The 24,856-nt window shown below is 39.5% G+C and overlaps 1 protein-coding gene across 9 annotated transcripts in view; it reads right to left on the reverse strand.

The window, feature by feature from the left end:
- Positions 1 to 942: 942 nt before the first annotated feature.
- Positions 943 to 24,856, reverse strand: part of GULP1 (GULP PTB domain containing engulfment adaptor 1) — a 168,337-nt gene continuing 144,423 nt past the window's right edge. For 7 of the 9 annotated variants that reach the window (XM_040069085.1, XM_040069086.2, XM_040069089.2 and 4 more), the window contains 4 exons: positions 20,029 to 20,253; positions 17,081 to 17,219; positions 10,433 to 10,527; positions 943 to 2,988 (listed from right to left, as the gene is read on the reverse strand). In XM_040069085.1, coding sequence (XP_039925019.1) covers positions 2,917 to 2,988; positions 10,433 to 10,527; positions 17,081 to 17,219; positions 20,029 to 20,253 — 531 coding nt within the window. In that variant the 3' untranslated portion in view covers positions 943 to 2,916. Of the gene's footprint in view, positions 2,989 to 8,660; positions 8,672 to 10,432; positions 10,528 to 17,080; positions 17,220 to 20,028; positions 20,254 to 24,856 lie in introns of all 9 variants that reach the window. The other 2 variants (XM_058421266.1, XM_040069097.1) reach the window with 2 other exon arrangements.

Raw genomic sequence — 24,856 nt, forward strand, 5'->3', positions numbered from 1 at the left:
CACTGGTGCTTCATTTTTGCTGCAAGGCAAATTTACAAATAAAAATAAATCTTGTTCCTGACTCATTAGCACCATATCTCTAACCTAGATGTTTCTCTCTGTAACAAGACAACTTCTACCACCAGCACTGTGTTGTGAGCAGCAGCAGCATCCCACTCCCTCTGACCAGAGCTAGAGCAATTGCCCGGGGCTCCTCTGGCTGCTCCCAACCAGGCACGTTCAAAGCACAGTGTGAAGATGCGGCACAAGGTGCTCTTGCTCTGCCTGTGAGAGAACACTGACAGCAGCAGGGAGGGACAGCTCGTGTTTACAGCTCACAGGAGATGATGATGGGCGCTCCTTACCTGCCAGCACCCATTCCCATGGATGTTCAAGCCCCATTCCCACAAATCCAAGTGCATAGATGGGCTTTCAGCATTAGCTTGGAGGGAAGTTTTACAAGGGAAGAAATGAGTAGATGGTTTCAGATCACCCTTCTCAAAAGCACCGACACCATCTGCAGCAGCCTCTCCCATTAACACACATGGGTAATAGAGACTGTGCTCTAAGGCTCAGGAAAACTTCAGTTATATCCTTCCCTGCTTAACCAGTCAGTCAGCAGCAGACTATATTGAGCAGAGAAGTATGGGGAGAAAAAAGGCAAAAAGAAAAGTCAATTAAATCCAGGAAGCACTGCAGAGAGAGTTACTCCCTAATTGTCAGTATTATCCAGCTGCATATAGAACAACATTTTCCTCTGCTGATTGCAGATTAGCCCAAACTCAGTAATAAAAGGGATTGGAGTCATTCTACCCTGTCTGAGTTCACATCCTTTCCAAAGGTGACTTTTGACCCACTCCAGCACTAAACCATCCTTTGTGGCAGGTCCAGCCCAGTGTTTAAGCACCTCCCCACTCTACCTTCTAACTGGGTATTTTAGTCAATGAACACTGTGTTCTAGGATTTATTTAAAAACGTTTATTTTAGGCAAAATTAAACAGACATTTGAGATTACATAGAAATACAGTTTCCAATTGGATCACATAAAAATTAAAAATGCACTGTTGTGTTGATTTAAGTATTTTTTTGTATGTATTGACCAGGTATATAAGATTTAACCATGCCATTTGCAGTCAACTATCATAAAAATCAGTAACGAAAAAGATTTCTTAAAATGTGCAAATATTATCTTAGTGTTACCATTGATAATAAATGACCACTAAATAGATGCTTATTATGTAAAGCTTTTTAAAGTACAATAAAAATACAAATTCTATTTGTTAAAAAAGGCCATTACTATGGCTACTAAACATCCTCATTATACAAATTCGAAAATACTATATGACAAACAAAATTATAAAGACTTTTCTTTATGAAACATATACTATTCTATTTGTTAGTGATTTCATATATTTTTATATATATATTTCTCTATAATACTCTATATGAATGATGAACTCAGAATAAGAGAGAGGAAGACAAATGTAATGTAGGATGTTAAGGCCCCAGTTCAGCAAGGTACCTGAGGATGCGTCAAACCCAGCAAAGGCATAATCCCATTCTTTTAGTGGACTCCAAAGGTACGTGCACAAGTACTTTGTTGAACAAGGCATAAAAATACACGTGATAAAATTGAAAAATGTGGTTTTGGTGTAAACTGTGACTGTTAAGGACAAAACCATAAGTGTCACCAAAAAAAAACCTCTCATAAAAAAAATCCTGACAATTTTGGTGTGGGGCCAGTTTCCACATTTTTATGCTTTGAAGGAACAATACTAGAGGTTCCAAAGTTTTTGAATTGAACTCATGATAATAATTTTCTGAGCTAGGTTAAAAATGGCATTTTATTGCTTATGAAAAGGATTAATGAAGAGTATGCATAGACATGTCAGCATTCATCTCACCATCAGCTGAGAATTTTGGTGTGCAGGTATTTCTGTAATGTGAACAACCAGTGGGTACAAAGGACTTACTTACAGTTGATTCTTTGCATAAAGCCTCAAAATTAAAGACATGGAACACTAAAGAAGAGAGTAAAAGAATTATACTCAACAGAGCCTGGCTCTAAACACTCAGATGTTGAAAGTAATCACAGAACTGAGCCCAGCGCCTGCTTATGCACAAAATTACATAAGTTCCTAAATAAATGCAAGGCCATAATCTTTCTTTTAAGTTATGGCTAGCATATAATGGATTCCAAGTTACATATTTTACACTTCAGCTATAAAATACCAAAACAATGGGCAGTTGCTTTGCCATTCTGCAATTTAGCAGTTCTTCTAGGCTCATTAAGCACTAATTAGCAGACTAACAACTTGCTAGTTTCTAAAACATGAATGAAGGACCTAAAATCTGGGTTGTATAAACCAATGACAACATTTGTACAGGATAGCAACCACACACAGTGATGGAAATCTATCACTGCAACCAGATTTACTTTCGAAGCATGTAGTTATGGTTAGCATTTTATGCTTTTTTCACTGCAAATTGAAATTTTTGCAGTAAATATTAATAACTTTACTGCTTGAATATTCAACAATGCCTTAAAAGCATAATTTCAAAATGCTGCCAGGTAAAGTATTATGTAGAATTCATGCCTGGACATTTGCAGAGAGAGAGACACAGAGAGGTATGTGTGACCTTTCTGAAGAACTTCGCCAAGCTAATAGTCAAAGCATAGTAAACTCAGGCCAAAATGTGACAGAAAGAAACACAACAGCGTAATTTAATCCACAATTCATAAACAAATACAACTTTTTACATTTGTACAGGGAAAGACTGGAAGTTGTAAGTTGGATTTTTACAGAAGCAAGCCTCATAACAGTTTACATGTTGAAAAAAGCAATTTTTGGCACATGGATAGTATCTGTGGAGTATGTATTCGGAAATTTAAAAAAAATCCCACTGCAGAGGAATTTCACATTGACTTTCTTGGCATCAGCACCTGCTGTCTAGTGGGTCAAGACAAAACACTGTGCCTTCAAGAGTTAATCCCATTTTGAACCCCTCCTGCAATGAAACAAGACATCATTAGTAAAGAGCCAAGTGAGTTCTGGAGGATTATACTCTCCTTATACAAACATTTAAATCCAAGCATATTTTTAGGCTAACAAACTGCAATAGAACTTCAACCTGAATTCACAAACATTTGCATTATCTGGCCAGCCACTCTTTAATAATAAGCCTTAGTGGTTAAATCGTAAAGGACGTACACCATAACAACAGCATAGCTTACAGTACGTACATAAAGTGAAGAAAATACTATAGAATAACAATATTGAACATTCTTGTACATAGGTTGGCAGAAATCCAAACAAGTTTGACTTGCACCACGTCGGTCCTGAGTAAAACTCAAGGAGATTTACACTGAACAAATACAGGTATGACACGGACATAGTTACTGATACAAGGTGTCTCCTACATTCTGTGGTGCCTTAAGAGCAGTCCAACTACAAGTGCTGAGCACCCCACCTCGAGAGGCTGCTCTGAATTGCTCCCAGTGCAGTTAAATCGACAGGGATTTGCTGCCCACTGCCATCTGAGCTTCATGAAAAGGGCAAATAAAACCACACTTGCTCTACTGCAAATAAAAAAACCCCAAAACCCCGTGCATTTTAAAGGCACGTAACTCAGTAAAAAAACACAGTGGTATTTTGAAAGTGCAATGAGCCGCTTTAAAAGTTCAGACCAAAATTCCTGAGTTTAATCACATTCATTTTATTAGTAGAAACACAAAAATATTGTAAGCTGCATGCTGCTACCTCCTCTTTGGAAAAGAAATTAATTTTGCAAATACCTTTTTTTGTATGCTTGGCTTGCTAAAGGTACTTAGCTTACACCAGTCCTAAAGTAACAGCTGCACTTTTAATACAGGAAAAACTCTTATTTTCATTTCTCCTTTTGCATTAAAAGAAGCTGAATAATTACGGCTTGACCTTCAAAAGTCACCTTGGAGTCAAGAAAATTTCATTCTTTTGGGTTAAAGTACTTTGAAGGTTTAAGCAACTAAAAGTGAGGCTCTGACTAGAAATGTCACGAGAACATCAACTGCAGGAGCAGCTGTTGCAGTGCTCTGTTCAGTGAGAGTGTTGATTGTGCGCTATGAAATCAGTAACGGGTCCTTTCATCAAGAAAATATCTTGTAAACAAGATAAATCTTTTTGTAAAACCGTCTGCATGGGGATTAGGCACAAACTCAAGTCTTTCCCTCGTGCACAGCAGCAACTCAAGACCATACCTTTTGGGTTTAGAAGATAATCCCACGTCAAACCAGCTTAATTTCAAACAAATTCAAAGCACAGGCTAACATTTGAAAAGTGTATGAATATCTAATAACCCTGCCAGCTACTGATATCAGGAGAATAACGTGGAGTAACAGAACAAACCTCCTGGCAAGAGCTACTAAATGGCCTGAGAATTTCCAAGTAAAAAGAATTTCCTTTCCTAAAGGCAGATCCACAGCATGAGATGCTGAGCAAGTAGCAGCACTGTGGTGACAGCATTCCCCAACTGTGCTACCCAGTTTTCTCTACCTGGGTGACTCAGTGCTGCCAAGGCTCACTAGTGTATTTAAGATTCTTCCCTCTTCTTTTTTTTTTTTTTCCTAATCTGAATTTTCCAAAGGATTAAAAGGAAGAACGTTCAATGCAGAAGATATTTCCAGTGAACAGTAGCTGAAATTCCAAGTGAAACATATCCTGTTACAGACAGTGTTCATTCACCCAAAGGGAAAAGTAATTGATGTAACTGCGGTCAAAGGAGGACTGCTTACCCAGAAGGAGAATTCACAGAATCAGCCTTATGGTCTAATCTGTTACATTTCAAAACCTGCAGTTACAATGTGCCTAGGATGCTCAACTTGTGAAGTTTCTGAAAGCTGCTTCCAGTTTTGAGCTTGTAAAGGGATACAGCAACAAGTGATTGCTGTTGGTGCTTCAGCCTGAGGGTGCTTGATGAGCTCCAATAGAAGAACATCACTTAACCTAGAGATCTTCATCCTGAGCCTTCACTAAAATGAACATCCATCCCATTCCTCTACTGCTTAATCTTATTTTTATCCCACTTTTACAGCTAAGCACAGTTTGCTGATGTCTTAAGTAGCTTCACTTCCTATGCCCTCTTTCCAGCAAGCGAAGAGCGTATCAGATGATGCATTTTGGAAGTACACTCATCTCACTGCTCTTATGTTGACCGTGTCAAGTTTTTTCCACACAAACTGATATTCTGTCACTTAGCACTTTGCCTGTGTTTGCTATGACTTGACTTAGAACTATTTCCACTTTCTTGAAGAGCTGTGGCCTCCTTGACCTTTCCTTCTGCAGCTTCACTCCAGCCACTTCCACTCACCCCTGGTTTAGTCCTCAAGGTGTGATATTATGCATTTAAAACAGTTACATTTCCACATATTGGCAATGCGATCAGTGCTAATCCATTTGGAGATTGCTGCCTTTTATGGATCATAATTATTAAAAAAGCTTTTCAACCTTATTAACAAAATGAACTATTGTTTGCCCTAAAGGTAATCGGTGCTGTGGTGCCTTGTGCCATTACCAGCTGCACTCCTGAGAGCAGTGGCTCATGGATGTTCCTGTCTGTAACAGGGACATGGCATTTCCACGGTCACTTCTGAGCCACACCAAACCATGACCATCAATGTCAGATTCTGCAGTTCCAAACAGGCTCAAACTTCCATGACAACCACAAGGCCAAAAAGCCCAACAGCAGAGAGGAGGACATCAAAGCAATCCAGGAGGCTAACTGGGCATTCCTTTCATTAAAGGAATGTAAAATCTAGATTTTTTTTCCTCTTGGATATTTAAGTGGAGGACATGAAGTGAATAGGAGTATAAAAAAAGGAAAGCTGCATTTTCTAAATCAATATTCCTAAAAAATAATTGTAACCCTCAAAAGGGAAATAAATGAATCAGTATCTCCATCCAGAAGACTCCTTGGCAAAGTGATTGCAATTTCCAAAGATGAGGAAGGCACACACCTCAGATCTCCCACAGCCATCACTATTCACTATTCCTAACCCCTCAGGTTCAGCAACAGAACTCCAAATTCTTAGCTGATTTTTGGAATCTCCAAAACTATACTTTGGCAAACACATAATTAAAAAAAATAAAATCCAAGCAGCTGCAGCCAAGCAAGCCATGGGAGGGCTTTAGGAGTAGCTTCTCCTTTCCATGCAGGGTACAACTGTTGCTGATGCAGATATCAGTTCTCACAGGGGTGCAGAACACTGAGTGCCACGTGTGCTTTCAGGACTGCAGTTCATATCTACACTGGAGCTGCACAGGGCTCTCCAGTGCTCTGGCTCCCAGGGGAAGCTGCTCTCTGGTCATTACAGAACAGCACATACCAGCTTTTAACTCTCAGCATCCACAGCTGTAATAGTAATGAAATCAGTTGCAGTGACGCAGATTACAATGATGATTTTTTTTCCCCCCCTAATAAACTTGACTAATGTGTTAAGCAATTCTTTTTAATGACATACAGAGTCAGCTTCTTGGTAAACATTATAGTTTATATCTATCTATATAAAATGCATCACTAATCTTAATGCACAGTACTTAAAATATTTTGCCCTGTGAAATTCAGACCCATCAGCTTCTAACAATGTGTGTTCTTAGTGCAACTCTTCATGCTCATTAAAACCCATGTGTGCTACGGCTCCCTGTACTTTAGAGGTTCAGGAAACAAACTCTTCATGCAGTCAAAAAAATTTTTCTGATTTGCTGATTTTCAGGGAATGCTGAAAAAGGCCACCCCATGGCACTGGCCAGGAGAGGGAACAAGAAGGGCTATGAGTGTGCATCTATATTGTGCCTTGTTTGTCTGTGTTCACATCCTCCTCAAGGAGCTTTTTTACTTTAGAGCCATTTAAACACAAGGACTAAACAGTTTAGTTACCTGCTAAGCAATGGTGTTGTACTAAGGGATGTGATCGACGCCTTAAAGTGAGGAGCAAAGCTTGTTTTCACTAGAAACAGCTCAGAAACAACCCCTCTTCTAAACCCAGCCTTTTTTGGTGCCAAGGATAAAAAGATGTGGGCTATTCTGGTTAAAACCAGTAAGCAGTACCAGACAAAGACCTTGCACTTTTTTCAGGAGGTAAATTTGCCAAAGTCAACCTTATGGCTCAGAAGTTATCTCACTTATCAATTCTTCACTCAATGAGCTTAAGTCAGCACAAAACCAATGAAGAATGACAAATTTACATATCTCTAAGAAGAGTATTTAGAGGGCTGAGCATAACTTATTTCAGATGGAAAGATGTCAAGCCTACTGACTGCTTCAGAGCATGCAGGAAGAATGGCTTGCAGCTCCTGGAAGCTTTCTGATATTAACTAGCTTGAGATTTTAATAAATTATAGCAGCTGCTGCTGCTGTGATTCATGATCCAGGGAAACTTCTCCTCACTGCAAGATTTCTGGGAAAGTAGACATTAATTTTATTAATGTCTGGATACAGTCAAAATAAAGATGAAAACATGTTTCAGCATAAGGGTGCAGGGAAACAGGAGGTTGGACAGTCATCAGAGTGTGGCCTGAGCTGTAAAAGTCACATCTCGGCACATGTTTGAGTTTTAAGCTCTCCAAAAAGATCAACAGAGATTGGAGTGAGAAATAGAATAGAAAGTTTAACTGTGAAATTTGGATCCTCGCTGGAGTTTAAAAATAAGAGTATTCCCCAAGAGGCCAAGGAACTTTATCTGATCTCCTCAAGTTCAGAATGCAGGATGCAAAGGAAAAGCACCCACTACTCCAGAGTTTATTGTCCAGTGCCTCTTCTGTGCCGTGCTCTCCTCTCCCACCTTGTTCCCAAATCACCCCCAGCACAGGGCTAGATCAGGGCAGCTTTTCTGCACGCGGGGCGTGTGTGCTGAGGCACCTCACATGTTCCACACAACAAACAGGGTAAGAGAGTCTGGCCTGGGCTGCCCCAGTCACAGCTTTGCTTGCCATCCACACTGCAGTGTGAGCTGTATCCAACATCGCCGTGGAGGAAGTTTATGCTTGGAACTATCTGCCAGGTGTCTGTACAAAACTTACCTTTCCACATTTAATGGAACACATTATTACTGAAACCCAGGCTGTATTTCCATAACGCAAAGGTGACAGATTCAATTCACTTTGAATTTCAGAAAAGATGAGAGGCCCACATTTCTCTTCCACATTCCTCGCTGTTGGATTTCCGGAGCATGTTACACATTCTGTGTTCTAACCTTCCTCATAAACTGTGTCTAATAGCGGTTGAGATGAGCACAGCTGCTTCTGCTCATTGAAAAGTTTTAAATCATTACGTGCAAACAAATATGATTGCACTAACACAGTCTCTGTACTAAAGGTTTTGCTTAAACCATTTCACTAGTGACAATCTGATAATGACAACTGGAGGTTTCACAAGTACACATGGAAAACAAACAGCAGTGAAAAAAAAGGCTTAGTATTAGCACCTGGCAAGACAGGGTAAAGCAAAGGACCATCAGCTGTCCCTAACTTAGAGATTGTAGGCCCCTAAAAATGAAAATGGCCCTCACTCAGAGTTCTATACACAAAACATAAATCTTAACATTATTATACCTAGGCAAATGTACATAAAAATAGAAACACAAGACAAACGTGCACATTTCAATTGTAAATGCTTTAAATACCATTATTAAAATATGATATACCAACCATCGCTGACGCTGTGCACCCAGGAAAGCACAAGAAGATAAAAGAGACATTAGGAAAAAGACATTTCAACCTGTATTTTGCACCAACCACACAGTAAAATAATTGCACACAGTCTTTGCTTTGGCTCAAGTTAGAATACGAGGGCTTTTCATATCCTTTCAGCTGTACACTTGTTCTCAGTTGGATCATACATGACAAGTTCTGTGCCTACATAAAGGCCCACTAATTAATTTTTGGTGAAGAGCTGATGTGCTAGGGAAAAGTGCCTTTCTTCGCAACAGAACACAATAATGCCCTAATGCTTGGAGGTTTTGTTATGTTTGTCTCCTTTTTTTAGATCAACAGAGTACAAACAATGATGGGAGATTTTCATTTCATGACTTGAAACAATCTTTGATAAAGACATTTACTACTCCATTCCCTGGTGTTTATGAGGGGATGGCACTCTGTAGTGTAATTCCAAATATTGTCAAAACATTACCTGTAATAGAAACTCTTAATATGTGACATTTAAATGTTAACATACCACTATTAGTGGTAACCACAGTTGCTACAATTTATTTTTCCCTAAAACAATGGAAATGTTGGTAATATATCAATGGGAGGTGCTGTAGGGTTTGGGGTTTGTGTTCAAAGGCTTGGTAACAACATTATAGCATTGACAAAACACAAGCATGTTGTTGGATTTGCAAAGGTGACAGTTTTGGCTTTTAGCTGCTCTTTGAAATTATGTGGGGGGACCAAGAAGCTAAATTTCTTACTTCGCTATTCGTAGGGTTTGTCAGTGGAACCATCCCGAACTGACATGGAAAAGAAAACATACTCAGGAAAATGAAATGGTATTTAAATCTTATTTAAGCCATTTAAAAAAGCCTCTGCTGTTCCTAGGTGGGAGAGAGGAAGAGAAGGAGCCCAAGACCAAATGCTCTTGGACTTTGCGGGCTCCTAACAGACAAGAGGGCTGGAAGCCCTGGGAATGCTTTCTGCTGAGGGGCCAGGATCCTAAAAATTCAAGTTTCCATTATTTCCAGCCTTTTCTTTTGCTGGCAGGCTGCTTAAGTAAAAATAGAGATAAGCAAGCTGGCAAGGGCTTGTAAGTTTTGAAAGCCTGACTGCAGAGCATCATTTGTTCCAAAACTTGAGGACTTTCTCCTAGAATTGTTTCACAACTGGGTCAAGAACTGAATGGACAATGTTGAGTGCTTCATTATCAACAAACATTTTCAGATAAAAACACAACAGTTCAGAATTCTTGAATCATTTCTCAAGAGTTTAATTGCCCCAGGGTTCTAGAGAATTGCTTTTAAAGGCAGCAGAAAATTGCAATGGCCCTGGAAACACCTAAGTCTGCCTGATGCTCTGGGAAGCCAAAGCCATGCCACTGAGGGAAAGAGGAGGGAGGGTGGTGGGTAAATTGGGATGGTGGAGATTGCTGCAGCTAAAGATCACGGGATCTGCAGGGCTCTTGGCCCAGCTCTCTTTTTCAGCTCTCTCAGTCCTTTCCCAGGTAATGGTTCCCAAACCATTTTGGTTACACTGCTGAGAAACCCTTCATTAGTGTAGCAGACTGTATTGGCTCCAGGTGGGGCTCCTAAAGCAATCCCAAACTCCAGCTCAAAGACCAGGGGATGAACTTACAAAAGGAATGGTCAAAAATGGGGGTCTGTCTGTGCATTAGCGTGTGCATTGTGGAACACATTTTCAGAAAATGGTAAGCACGCATTTCAAGAATAGGCATGCCGCCATCAAAACCCAAATAAGTCAGTAGTTACCTGCATCTCATCTAGTTTGGACTGAATGTCTGGAGGGAAATCTCCTGCTCCACAGCTAAAAGGGTCAAAAGGTTCTGCTCCAAAAAGGTCTCTCTCTGCAACAACAGAAAAGTGAGTCACTGGGAGAACAGGTATGGGCTACAACAACAGCGCTCTGAAAAAGCCACCTTACATCTCCTGAGCTGAGTAACAGCACCACCAGATACACCACTCATCAACCACAGCTTTTAACACCCCAATCTGCAAGCCAGGTCTTGGGTAGTTTTCCAAACTTTAATACTCGAGTATTTTTCCAAGAACACTACCGAACTTCTGTTTAAGCCTCTCTTTATCTTCATTTAATGCTTGTGCCTTCTAGAGATCCGATGAGAAGTCTTTGCTGTTTGAAGAGGGCATCATGCGCTGACGTGTGCTCTGGAGTCTGCGTGCATAAGGAGTTCCAAAAATGAAGAGGAAGCAACTGGACATGAGCTGCCAAATTTCATCTCTACATTATGTCAACAACAAATTACCAACCAACTAAACTTCGTGTCCCCTGTCTACCACTCCTCAGGTTAAGGATGTTTTGTGAGACAAGAAAATACTCAGGCAAGGCAAGGTCTTCATTTGATACACCTCCTCAGTGAACTGGCAGTAATTAAAACTAAAAATCATCTGAGTTTTAAAATCTTGGATAAGATCACATCAAGAAAGAAAAAGTAAACAAACAAACAAAGGCAACAAAAAACATAACAGGACCATGACTTTTCACTTAATGCTAAAATTCCAGTAAATTTGGGTACATAAATAGAATGATTGCAAATTTCCCTTTCTCAAGACCAAAGGTTTCTCACTTTTTCTTAACTGCAGTTTTGCATTCTAGTGGCCAAAGGCGGTGTGTGTGTTCATTTCTCTTTTTTTTCCTCTGGGCAAAAAGAAACACCTCCAATACAATTGGGTTCTTTTTTCATATTAGACCAGTATAGTTCTTCGTATCTGCCTGTTCAAATATTTTTTTGATTCTTTGCATTTTGGGTGTTTTTCCCTCCTTCTTAGTAATAGATTTTTCTTTCCTACAGTTAAAGGTTCCATCTCTAGACACTCTTCCTATCTCACATTGGATTAAACTATAGCAGTGAAAAAAATAATTTTGCTAACCCAACCCCACTGATTGCCGAATTTTCAGAACCAAGTTTCTACAGCCTTGTCACTGGTGGAGAGAAGACCAGAACCATTAGGAGATACCCTCTCTCCTACCTTTCACAGCTGCCCAGCAAGAGACCTGACAAGCAAAACCTGCCTCAAAAGCATTTTAGTTTTAGAGCATTACAGTAAGAATGGGGGCAATAGTAACCTTGAAGTGATTGGCCAGTTAAGCACAAAATTCACCCTTAACACCTGAGGTGTGGGTGACAACTGCTGGACTCAACTCCCCCACGTTGCAGTGCTCCCAGTCCTGTTATCAGTGGTGCAGCACTGATAACAGCTGCACAGATGGCTTGATTTTGGCATCCTTAGAGGCAGAATTTTATACGTGTGCTCTCTAGGCTCCCCAACAGCTATTGTGCATATCAGTCTGTCAGGGCTTTGCCCTTATCAATGGTGTTATCAGGCTGCACACCAAGCATTTTAAATAACTGGCCACTACCATCAAGTGCTCCCACACTAAAGTACAAAAATTCCTATCATAAAGTACAGAAACCTGAGCAGAACTTGATTGATTACATATTTCAAAAACTGTGGCTAAACAGCTACAAACTGTCACATGGGACCAGGAGATGGCCCAGATAAGAGAGCCTTATTCCAAGAGTCCACTGGAGCCAAGAAGAAATCCAGTCTTTCCTGGCAAAGGCAGACCACCTGCATGCAATAGAGACATTAACTCGGATAATCTAATGTAAAAATTAGTTTCTCCCTCATCCTTTGCCTCTTTCACAGCCAAAATGGGTCTGCTCCAGTATAACCAGTGTCCTGAAATGCTCTGATGCTCCTAGCAAATAACCTTCAGATGTGTAGCAGCTTTGACTTGCAATCTAACCTCTACTGGGCAAAAAAAGTGATTCTACTTTATAACCCTCAACAGTGTATGGTTCATTATGTATATCCATTTTCTCTCTTTTTACCTTTAAAAGGAGCTGACAGCTTTCTCTGTGGTCAGACAATTGAAAGCAGACAGCTCCAACACCAAGGCTTAGCAAATGTTCTATGAATGTATTTAGGAAAAAACGGTGAAGGGCAAAACTGCATTTAATTTGTACTGAATTATGACTTTTGACCATTTTTAAAAGAAAGTATTTTGTACAATATTATGGCTATCATCTCATTCATGCCTTATGACTGAGCTTTTATTAATGAAAGCATTTTGAGCTCATTAGCAGGAGAACAGCAGAAGTCTTAACTCCTTTAATGCCACTCCTTCCTTTAATGTGAAAGATTTCTGAATTTATACTGTATGCAAGGCAGAATTTAAAACCAACCAGAGCGTGACTTATTCCAAGTGACAGAGCCTAGTAAACCCTGCACAGAATCAAATTCAAAACAAAGCAGCCTTACCTAGCTGGGTTTCTGGGGAAAGCTATTACTTTAGGGAACTATATCATAATGTGCTGTCCACTTGAGCTGAACAAGTCTAGAGAACAACTGCCTTTGTGCATTTAAAGTTTGAATATTATAAGAGAGACTGCACTGCTAAGACTCAGGGAGGGACAAAGTTCCATGGAATATTTTCAGTAGCACTGTCAGTGTTTGCCTTGGGAATAAAAGCTGAAGAACATGTGGAGAAATATGAAGATTTCATCCCTGCAGAGCTGCACTATTGCATGGGATATCCATAAGCTTGTCCAGCAGGGTTCACTCCACTCATGATGGAGGGGAGGGTATTTTTTAGCGCAGATGGGATAAATTGGTAGCTTTTTATTTCAGGCCAGAGTATTTGCATGAAAATTAGATATAACAAGAATATCTTGCCTGGCATACTCCAGAGAATTGCTGCAGCATAGACAGGCATTTCTTCCTCCAATAAACAGCAACCAGGAAACCTTTGAAAATGATCCTTTCAAAGGGCACAAATAACTCCCTTTCCCTTTCTCATTCCTTTCTGGATGGAAATAAATGCACAGGCTGCAAAACTGACCCACAAATTCAAAAGCCATGAAATGCTGATGTTTTAGATCCTCAGCTCAAACCACACGATAACATGAACAAGTAATCAACCCTGGGACCTGACATTCAGGAGAACAAACACAATACTGGAGAACAGCAACCTGCACTCTGCGATAAATTCAAAATTAGCAATTACTAAGCAAAAATACAAATATTTGGCTTTTCTGCTGTACTTGACATCCCAATCTCTACCTCAGCTCTCATCCAGGCACACTGATATACATCAGGCTACGCTGATATACAATTTGCCCAGATGGAGCAGCTGTGATGACAAAAATGACAAGCACCCAAAGAAATATTTGGAATAAACTGAGACAAGGAAATCCAGAAAACCTTTCCTTTTAGCTGCAGGCTACTCCATATTTTTTTTCTTTAGAACTTATTACAGCCATTATTTTGACAAAATGCTCTTAAATATCTGCAGAAAAAGAGCACCTCAGAGGAGATTTCTGCATCTGCCATCTGTCACCTTGGATTGTTCATGATGCATTTGTGTGAAATAAATATTGAACAACTCAATAGAGAATATTCTTCTCCAGTTCTTGTCTAAGATATGAAAAAAATGCTGTGCCAACAAGAACCATAAGTTAATTCCTCCTTTAATGAAATGCAATTATTAAATTAATTCTGACCATTCAGATAACTCACAAGAACATTTACAACCCCTGATTCCATGAGGAAGAAGCAGCATGCAATCTCTAGCATTGCATTTTTGGTTGCATTTCACTATGCCGCAATGATTACCTAAAGAGTCAGCATGCATTTGTCCAATCTGCAACCTCCTGTACGAAAATTATGCCATTTTCTCCTTTAAACAGGTAAACCCCATCTATTTGCTATTGCTGATATAGCCAGTGGTGAACAGACATTTACTGAGTAGCCCTGCTGGAACACTGCTGAATATGAACTCAAAATCTCAATATTTAATGAATTATTTTAAAGCTTAAATGCTTAGAAAGAGCTGTCTGTCAAAAAGAGTTCAGCTGTCAAAAAAAAAAAAAAAATGTTACTGTTGCTCTCCTCTAGTATTAAAAGGCTGGGTTTCTTTAACTACATGCTGTGAGCTCTGCAAAGCAAGAGGTACTATTTATCACCCCACAATTTTTTTTTTTTTTTTTTTTTTTTTTCTGGGAAATTACCAAAGGAAGAACTGGTAAGCAAAATTCTAACTCTGGGCATTTCTCTTTATGGGAATCGGAATATTTATCCTGGTGCCAGTAATTACCTATGGAACTCGGTCCTGGAGGAATGCAAAGTGCTTGGTATTGTTTCAGGTTTTTGTAAGTGTCCATGCCTCTCTGGGGCACTGCTGTTTTCGGCTGGACTCTCAAACTGGCCAGTGGATGAGTAAGATGAACTCTGGCTTTTAAAAGCACATTTTGCTTCAGCATTTTGCTTGTTGCCCTCCCTGGGTAACAGGTCCCACTAAGGCAAAAGGAGTAAATGAGGTGATACTAACAAATAGACAGCAAACCCTCAACTTTCTCCTCCTTTACTACTGAATGTGAGAAAGACGAAAGTTACAAAATTGTAAAATCCAACAAAATCACCCTGTAATTTCACCAAACCAACTCTGCTTGGGTGAAGTGACAAAGCAAGCAGAGATAGGAACAGGAAAAGATGATCTGGGAAAACAGAGACTCCAAACTTTGGCTCCTCTTGGCTGCCAGCCCTCTGACTTGTACTGGAGAAAGAAATGCCAGCTTGCTGGTACTGCCAGCAGTGACACCACAAAGCAATGCATTATTGCACATTGCTACAGTAATGGGACGGTGCACAGCCTGAAGGAGCTTATTGGAGCTGAACTTTCGCATCTGGGACAGTAAACCCCTTGTTTGACGACAAAATATTCCTCTCCTGTTTCAATGACACTCTGAAATATGCCAAAAAGCATTAATAGATGATGAACATAGTAATTTTCAACATAGAAAGTACCATGACAGACTGAAAGAGCAGGGATCAAAAGTATAAAGGCCATGATGGGCTTTGTAACCTCTCCCTGCAGTGGCATCTCTGAACTACATCATCTCAATTGAAGGCAAATCAGTGAAGTGCAGAAGCAGTAATTGCTATAAACAATAGATATCACTATTAATAAGCAACTTTTTTTTATTATTATATTACAAAACCCATGGCCTAAACAAATCCCATATAGCTGGAATTTTCAAGATGCCTCAAGACTGAGTGCTGACTCCCCCAAGATTTCTATGAAACTCAGCCACAATTTCAATGGAACTGAGGAAGGAAAACAGGTAAAAAAAATAAAATCTTGACCTATAAATCAATTCAAGTTAAGTTGCCATTCTTGAAGCTGTATATGTACTTCTAGATCTATTTTATTGCATTGCCTGTTGTTTCAGAGAAGCGATCTTTCAATTCTAATATTCTTTTGAATTATATGAAAATAGTTAATACTGACTACGTAGATAGATGTAAAATGATGTTACATAGCTTTTGAGAATCCTGCAGAAATCCATTAATTATGTTAAAATAGTCTCTTTAAAAAAACCAGGGTTCTTCACTGAATTAAGAGTCTCAACATTTACTTTCTCTTTAGAAGGTGACAGACATCCTGAACCAAACAGTGCATTAGATATGGGCTTGGAGAGCCAAGACATTCACTGACTGAAGTCATGAAATGCATTTATTTTTTTGTGCACAGCTCTCATCCACAGCTGAAAATTCTGCATCCTAGAGGCATCCAAAACCAGCACAATCATCTTAAATGTGCTCCATATGGTGGCAGGCAGTAACATTAATGTCCCTTATCCACCCTAAAATATAAACACTGACCAGTTTTTCCACAGCCTCTGACATCACTTGCACATGCCCCACTCTCCTCTCCATCAAGGGAATCCCAAAGCTTTAAAAAGGCTTTCTGGACTCCAAAAAGATTTCTAGTGAAGTCAAGAACCTTTCCCTAGATACTTTGCAAACTAAAATTGATGTTGTTAATAACCTTTTGAAAACCTTTTGGGAGTAGCTGACAGATCTGGAGAGGTTCAACAACTGCAGCTAAAGAAATCTGGGCATGATATGAAAAGCAGTATTGAAAACAGCATTCCAAGTCTCCTTGAGGGGTTTCTTTGGTTCTCCCTTGACCATCACCATACTTACTCCACCTGCTGCCCTCCTCAGAAATGCAGGCTCCAGGTGCTAGAACCGTGGCTTGACAAGGAAAGAACTAACAGGAAGTAAAAGTATTACTTGAAGTACAGAAAAGAGACTGGAAAAGAAAAGCCAAGTTAAAATCCCCAACCCAACTCCTTCCAAGTGTATATGTCACAGTTTCACACTAAGTTTGTTTATAATGCAACTTGGCAGCAACATCAAGGACTTTGGGAAGACGGTGGAAAGACGAAACGGCATTAGTGAATGCGATTTACCAAAACTGCATTTGGCTTTTCATGCAAAACTTACGTAAAACTTTAAAGATGCTTTATTAAAAAAAAAAAAAAAAAAAAAAAAAATGTAAGCAAAAAGTAGGTCAGTTGTTACAAAACTTACTGATCTCTGTAGATCTACTGGGTACTGGAGGAGGCTGTGTACCATTGCGAGTAGGTGTTGATGACTGAGGGGATATGGGAGAAAAGGGAACCATATCAAAGATGTCAGTGGAGGGTGATTTAGGTGTCACACTGCCTGCCTACAATAAGGACAATAAATATTAGGGCAAGGTTTCACATGAAAAAGATCACATTACCGAATTCTTCAGCATGCAGATAATGTCACATTTTGAAAAAAAAGTAAAAAACAACCATCAGCATGCAAACCCCAGCTCCTGACACCAAGCAAATGGCATTTGCAGTACAGACTCTGACATGCTAACACTCCCCAGTCCAAAAGCAGCATTGTAATTTTTCCATTTTCAGTTGAAAATTTATCACAGTTGCACCTGCCAAAGCTGTGACAAGCAGTTCTCTCTTGCAAACATATGAGCACAGACACCTTCACAAGACCCAGTCGAGGTAATAGGGCAACAACAATGTGCTCTGCTCTGGAGAGCACAGAACCAAATTAAAAGACACAATCCCAGTATTTTTGGTTTACTAATTCTTCTTTACGTGATCTCTTATTTGGCAGCTTAGAGAAACTGGTACGATCAAAGCTTTAAACGTGTTATTACACAAGTGAAAATTTAGATGTGACATACTGAATATTAACATCCAAAATAAACCTGTTGTCCTCAAAGGTACAACTGAAGAGATTTAATTCAAAAGGCCCAGAAATCTGGCAAGGGTTCAAAAAAATACTGGGCAAGCAAGAAACCCCAAACCCACCAATTACTACAGTTCTACAGCCATATTTGGTGTTGAATAGCTCATTTCTCCTGCCACCAGTCCACTGCTTCAGGGCACAAGCGAGGCACAGCCAAAAGTCAAAATATACTGAACGCTAAAGACAGAGGATGAAATAGATTAAAACTGAGACTGACAAGCTGAAGGCAAAACTAGTTTGCGTGTTCATGTTATTGCTGAGACAATATACCCTGTGTATTAGAAAGGCCAGCCAGGCACAGCAAAAGCCTGCAGCTTTGAAACAAGATTCAGTTTGCCCAAACTATCCACACAGAAATTCTGAAGCACAAGTTAAATTAGTCACGTGGATCCTTTTATTCAGAATACACAAATACGATAACCTGGCAAGCAGGCAGTCCTTAGCACTGCTTGTCCATGGATAAACCCTTATTTTGGAATGCTCCTTTCTTGAGTGCCTGTGCTGCAGACCTGCCTGTCACAGATTCCTAAGCCAAGTGTACAGGCAGCCCTGAACTATCCCTATTTCCCTCTGGAGGTTCTCTGCAGTGGCTGCTGAGAGACAATATTGATCCACAGCCTCTGAATGCACTGCTAAAAGAGGAAAAAATGTGGGACTCTCAAGTCCAACATTTCCTATTTCTTGGAGGTTCTGTGATTCTTAAGAGTTTTTTGAATTCATATTTTTTAATTTGGATTAATATTTTAAAATTGGATTAAGAGAGATCCATAACTGTTCAATATCTAAAAGAACCTGGGGTATTTTCTTCCCAGATATACAGAAGCATAGCAATAATAATAATAATAATAATAATAATAAAAATCTACATTTAACATGCTGCTTTTATTTTCTGACCTTTAAAAAAAAAAAAAAAAAACTCAGTCATTGCAATTCACACGCTATAGGTGAATTAACTTCATAAAAGAGCCAGTTTTCAAGATTTTAACACATCCAGAATTCTTACCATCCTCAACTTGAGGTAGTATTGGAATTTCAAAGATCACATGTTGTGAAAAGATTTCAGTGCGGAGTTTAGACACCACAGGCTCCTGTGAGTGTCCATGGACCTTGCCTTAACCCTGCAGAGAACCAGGATAATCCTGGCAGACCTGGCTTGGCGTCATCTGCTCCCACCCAAGGCAGAGCAATGGATGTGCTGAACCCAAAATAAACATTACAAAGAACGCCCCTTCCTTCATCCTAGCCTTGCTGTGATTGTAGACGGGTTTTTGTCAGCATCACGAAGGTGGGATCAGGTTTAGGGCATAAATAAATGCTCACATCAACCTCCATTTCCACCAACTCCCATGGGTAATCCTAGAATGTCTTCGAGATCATATGTGCTAATGGAGAATCTTATTATTTGCTAAATGTTTATGGCTATCTAGAAAACAGATAAACTGCACTTACATTCAGTTATAAACGTTGCCTTTCAGGCAAAAAAAAAGAAAACCCAAACTTCAGAATGATTTTCCAGCTACACTGCATTTTGTTGAAGTCACTAACTGGCCATTTTGATTCTACTGATATAATTTAATTAAACCTATAAGCAAATTAAGAAATGTGTATTTTGAATATGTAGGAGCACAAGAAGCATTTTTATTTAGTGAACACATGCAGAAAGCCAGGATGGTCACCAAATAAAGCCAAAGATTACTTGCAAATGGAAGAAAAATTGATAGTATAAGCACATGAATATGAAAAAGCAGGCAGTATGCCCATTTCATACTTGATAATAATTTTCAACCTTCATTTTGCACAGTTTTTATAAAGTATGCTAGAAATTATTTAATGGCTCATTGCTTTTGTATTAATTCATGGGAGGAGGGGAGGAGAAGCCCTTGAAGTTGGACCTTTAGAGTTTTTTTGAATCACTATAGTTTATATAAAAAAATTAACAAAAGATTGGCAGATATCTGAAGATAACAGGTCATTACTTAATGGACTAATTTAAACATGTTGGAAAAATAAGAATCTATTTTTTTGGGGGATGGGAGACCTCTGTAAAAATAAGAGTAATTCATCACAAATTCCATATTTTAAGAGTACCCTTAGAGAATCTAAGATTCATCTGCCCTATCCTTTAGCCACTGTACAAAATGCACATTTTTAATACAAGTTAATACACAACAGAGAACAAAAGAAAGCCAAAAAAATAAAAAACCAAAATGGAAAAAGCTTTTGCACAGCAAGATTACACGAGGTCTTGGGCAGCTGTATTCACTGGCAGGCTTTGGAAGACCACTTTTTGAAGGTGGTGGTATTAACAATCCAGGTGGTAGTCTAGAGTCAGGAGAACTCCTAGGAGTAAGCGTAATGGAAGAGATATCTAAACAAGGAGGTGAATCCTCATTGTTACACCAGAAAAAAGTAGAGGGTCTTTGAAACATATGTTCATCATTATCACACTTTATGTGCAGCAGCTGAAAAGGAATCACAGAAAGAGAAAACATTCTGAGGAACAGGACGTGGTAACATCAGGGAAAGAAGAAAAAAAGAAACACATTTCATATTTCAAAAAAGCTTGTCAGCAACTTGCTGTTCAGTGCTATAGATTCAGAACTTGAAAATACTTCAGAACAAAATATAAGAATATGCCACATTAAGAGGTAACCAAGTACCAGCTGGAACAAAGACAACTTGATCCTTGATCATTACACCAAATAAAATGAAGTCAGACATCTTTCCAATAGTGTGTGTGTGGGGGATGCTAAGAAAGGTATAAATCCAACAAGGCATCAGCAATCCCTCACATCTGCACTTGTAAATTAGCAGGTAGGCACAAGTGTGGGGAGAAGAGTTACTGTGCTGGTTAATGCACAGGTCAGACTTTTCTGTAACTAACTGAGGAAAAACCTACAATTTATATCCCACCAATGCTGAAAGAGCAGCTCATTATTGAACTAAAATCTTCAGAGGACACACTAATCTTTGGATCTTAGCAGAAGGGATTGCACACCTGTGCAGAAAGTTCCTCTTGGCCACAGCCAAGGGTTCCACACGGAGAAGGCAGGAACGGCACCTGGGCTGGAGGTGCCCTGCCCAAACCCCTGTGACTGGCCCAGGCTGAGGCAGAGGAGTGCAGCAAGAATTGTGCAGCTTGCCCTTGCTCCCTTTGCAGTGTTACACAATGGGTATGCCATCGTTATTGCATTAGAAGTTTGCATATCTCAGTGCATAACTCAATCATTTTAAACCATTTTTTTCAGTGTTATGTAGAAAACAAAACATTTCGTATCCTTTTAAAATGAGTCTCAGCTTTTCTTCACTTTCTTTACAGATTAACCTGGCTAAGGGTACAGGTGACTAAATGTAGTAACAATGCCATACTTGAGAATATCAAAGTAGCCCACAAAATTCCCTACTCAAAACTTGCAATACAGCATTAAAAAAAAAAGGACAAAAGGTTTTCATCCCAACTTTCAGAATTTCTGGAATTATGAAATGGATGGTTTGGAATAGTAATCAATAAAAAAGAAATCAAAAAACCTACAGGAGAGAATTTTGATTATTATTTCAAGAGCGTAACCAGACTACAGATAGAAGAGTTGCAGTGCTACTGTGCATTACTGCCATGGAATCCTTGCTGCTATACATAACTATGGAAAAAAAGCAGCCCTCGGAATAATAAACACACAAAAAGACTAAATTTAGTGTAATTAGGAAAGCCAAATACTCTCCTGAAATGCAAAACAGCAAAGGATAAGTAGTTTTCATAAGAAGGCATGGGTGTCACATGAAAAATCACACAGAAAGCAGCAAAATGCATATAGGACACCAAGCAAAGCCATGAGGATGATGAACATCTATCAAATAAATTTAATACCAAACCAGAACATACAGCCCTGGAGTCACCTGAGCCCTGACCTGGAGCAGTCACAGGTGCCATCAGTGACACTTAGGACACCACACACCATATGGGGTGGTGAGCTTCCCACAACAGTTTTGGGAATGCACCTACTCAGGAAATGAATTTTCCCTAGGAAGTGTTCATTTGCAGAGCAGCACAGAACCCATCAGGGTCTCATCCCATGGCCTAGACGGACCTGCAAGGCTGATGGGCTTTCTGCTCACAGCCCAAGGGATCCAAGCAGCCCACAGACACCACAGGGGCAGCAGGGAAGGGCATTCAACAATGGAAAACAGGAAAATATCACCAGAGGCGTAAAGTGCAGGGGGAGAAAGGAATTGACCCTTACTCTAAAGAAAACAACCTGAAAAGGGTGGAGCTTCTGAAAATTAATACTCTTATGCCAAACTATAAAGGAAGAAAATGTAGTAAAAATAACTGAAGTGTCATTTTATGCAGCAACTGTGTTTTGTCTGAGGTTCCCACTCAGACCTGTAGTAACAGCGGAGTTGATACAGTATGTTCCAATGGGGGCCTCATTCCATCAACATAAGAAAACAAGACATTATACTTCATGAAATTATCATACTAGTTCAGTGGACTTGGTCTCTTTTAGAGTTAGATATAACTGTGTGCCAGCAAAGGATTTATTTTTGACTCAGTCTACTGAGAATGGTGCTGAAGATGCACTCTTGTGCTGCATCATACTAGAAAATGTAATGTGATTGAGATTTTATTAATTGGGAAATCACTCCAGAATAATTTCTTTTTACAAGGTGTCTCTAGACACTGAATGCAATCTCTGTGTCATACCCACATAGCAACCGCTTAAGTGTGAATTAGAATAAATTAGAAGATGGTTTTGTTCCTTAGAACATTCAAATTGGTAATATATACAACCACCACAGTGGGTAACTGCAGTGATGTTCCAGCAAATGGTGAGTGACTTTGAATGGAAAATTATGCATTTCCTGAGATTTGGGACTACTAAGAACACTCACTAATCCATAATTTACTAATTCAAAATATACTGTGTAAGCATTAGAAGCTTCATTAATTAACTGCTATGTCTTCAGTTCATTTAGTATTTTCAGTGACATGAAATATGCCATCGGCAATTTCAAATTAATTTTCTTTCACATCATAAGCATAACAGAATTTTATACTCATGAAGAAGTGCTCAAACAACTGAACACAGAATATTATAAATCTAAAAAAGCTGAAGATAAGAAAAAAAAAAAAAACCAAACCAAAACCCCCACCAAAAACATGTGCATTTTCCCACTTGGCAATCTTGGTGGAAGCAGGAATCAAGTGATATGCATAAACACATTCCAAAATGGTTTTTGAAATCTGCATACAGTTCCAACGTCTCTCTTGGGGTTTTCCCGTGAGTGTGGTAAAGCTTCCCAGTGAGGGTCACTGGGGCAGGTGGCCTGTGCTTCTAGGTCACAATAAAACCTTGCAGGAAAGGTCTAAATCAGTATCTTTAATGCTCTGCCTAAAACTGGAGGGGTTTTGCACCACCTCCGTGTAGGAATAGGTACTCCACGTGGCTTCTCTGGTGATACTTATGGTGCATGGAAGAACACTGATCCTTCTGGGGCTGCTTCTCCCAACACCTCTTCCTGCTGCCCTCCAGTTCTGCTTCCCCCGCATTTCAGCGTTCCCAGGGAACCCCGGCAGCTTTGGGCAGCGCTGGCAACAGAGACAGCAGCAAGCAGGACACGATGTGGAGCCAGGGCTGCACTCAGCCCTGCAGGCTGCAGTTCCACACTGCAGCAGCATCCAAAGGCTCCCTGTGGTACAACTGGAGCAGTGTCCCCACAGGCAAACAACGAGATGAGAATCCAATGGTCCTCGCACAATGAAGACCAAATGCAAAAAAGACCAGCAATTGAAGCATTGCCAAACCACTAAAAGAGATGAGAAGTAAACAACAGATACGCAAGTCACAGAAACCTCGGCAGTGCATGCAAAGGAGGGAGACAAAGGAAACATTCCATGCCAATGTTTCCCAGGGCACATGGAAGCGCAGCTCGAGAGGCAAACGAAGGAAACTCTTAGTTTGGGACTGCATGTCCTCGACAGAGCCACTCAGGACAGCAAAAAGTGATAGTTCCTGTTGCATAACACTTGTGCACTGGCAAACACAGCCAGCTGAGGGAATAGCTGTTCAGAGTTCTAGGAGCACTGCTCAAAACCATCGACCCGAATGCAGAAAAAATGATCAGCAGTTTATTATTTACTGAATGTGCTGAGCAAACATAAATCTAATTAGCTACAACATCCTGAGAGAAAAAGCGTGAAGATTGATAATTTGATGTTCAACTTTCACAATATATTTTATGCAAAAAGTATTTCATTATACAATCCAGTTTTCTCTCTTTCATTTCCAACTATGATCTCATTGCCTTAATGGCTTCTTTTATAGGTTCAGAAAGAAATTTTATTTTTCCCTTAGAGTTTATGAACTGACAGAAAAAGCACCTAAATTATATTGATGTTGATTTGGCCATATGGCTAGATTCAGAACAGCTACAGAAAAATTTTCATAGTGATGCTAATAACCAAGCAAGGAGAGAATCCTGATGGCAGTTGTATCCCTCAAAAGCAGAACTTGATTGCTGTCAATGCTTTTCACCCATTTGCAAAAATGCAAAGGGTAAGTAATTGCATTATTTTACCACGTATTTTGCCCCCATTTCACTCTGTCAGTATTATTTTAAAATATGTCCTCAAATAAGCCCTTAGTTGGCCTGCAAAAAACCAGCAATATAAGCAAGAATCACTGGAGAAGCAGTTTTAGACCGAATTTCCCTTTCTACATCCCAAACAAGCCTTTAACTTGCACTGCTTATGAACTGCAGAGAGAAAAGTCATCCCTAAATTTTAAAATTATTACTACTTTCAATTTTCATATTCAAGTTTTTATTGTTATTATTAATAGATAACTGATGACTCACAATAAACTCCCTAATACTCCAACTCACTATTATTACTTAAAAAACATAATTTAATTAAAACAATTAGTAACAGATATTTCAGGTGGAAAAATGTTCTCCCTCATGAAATTATCTACTCAAAATATTTTTGATTCTGTGCTTAAAATGAGGCTTTAAGCTTACAACTCACTGTTTGCATTTTCTTCTCTTAGATCATGCATGGATTTTTGG

The sequence above is a fragment of the Hirundo rustica genome, chromosome 7 (genome assembly GCF_015227805.2).
Source record: "Hirundo rustica isolate bHirRus1 chromosome 7, bHirRus1.pri.v3, whole genome shotgun sequence".
NCBI lineage: Eukaryota > Metazoa > Chordata > Aves > Passeriformes > Hirundinidae > Hirundo > Hirundo rustica.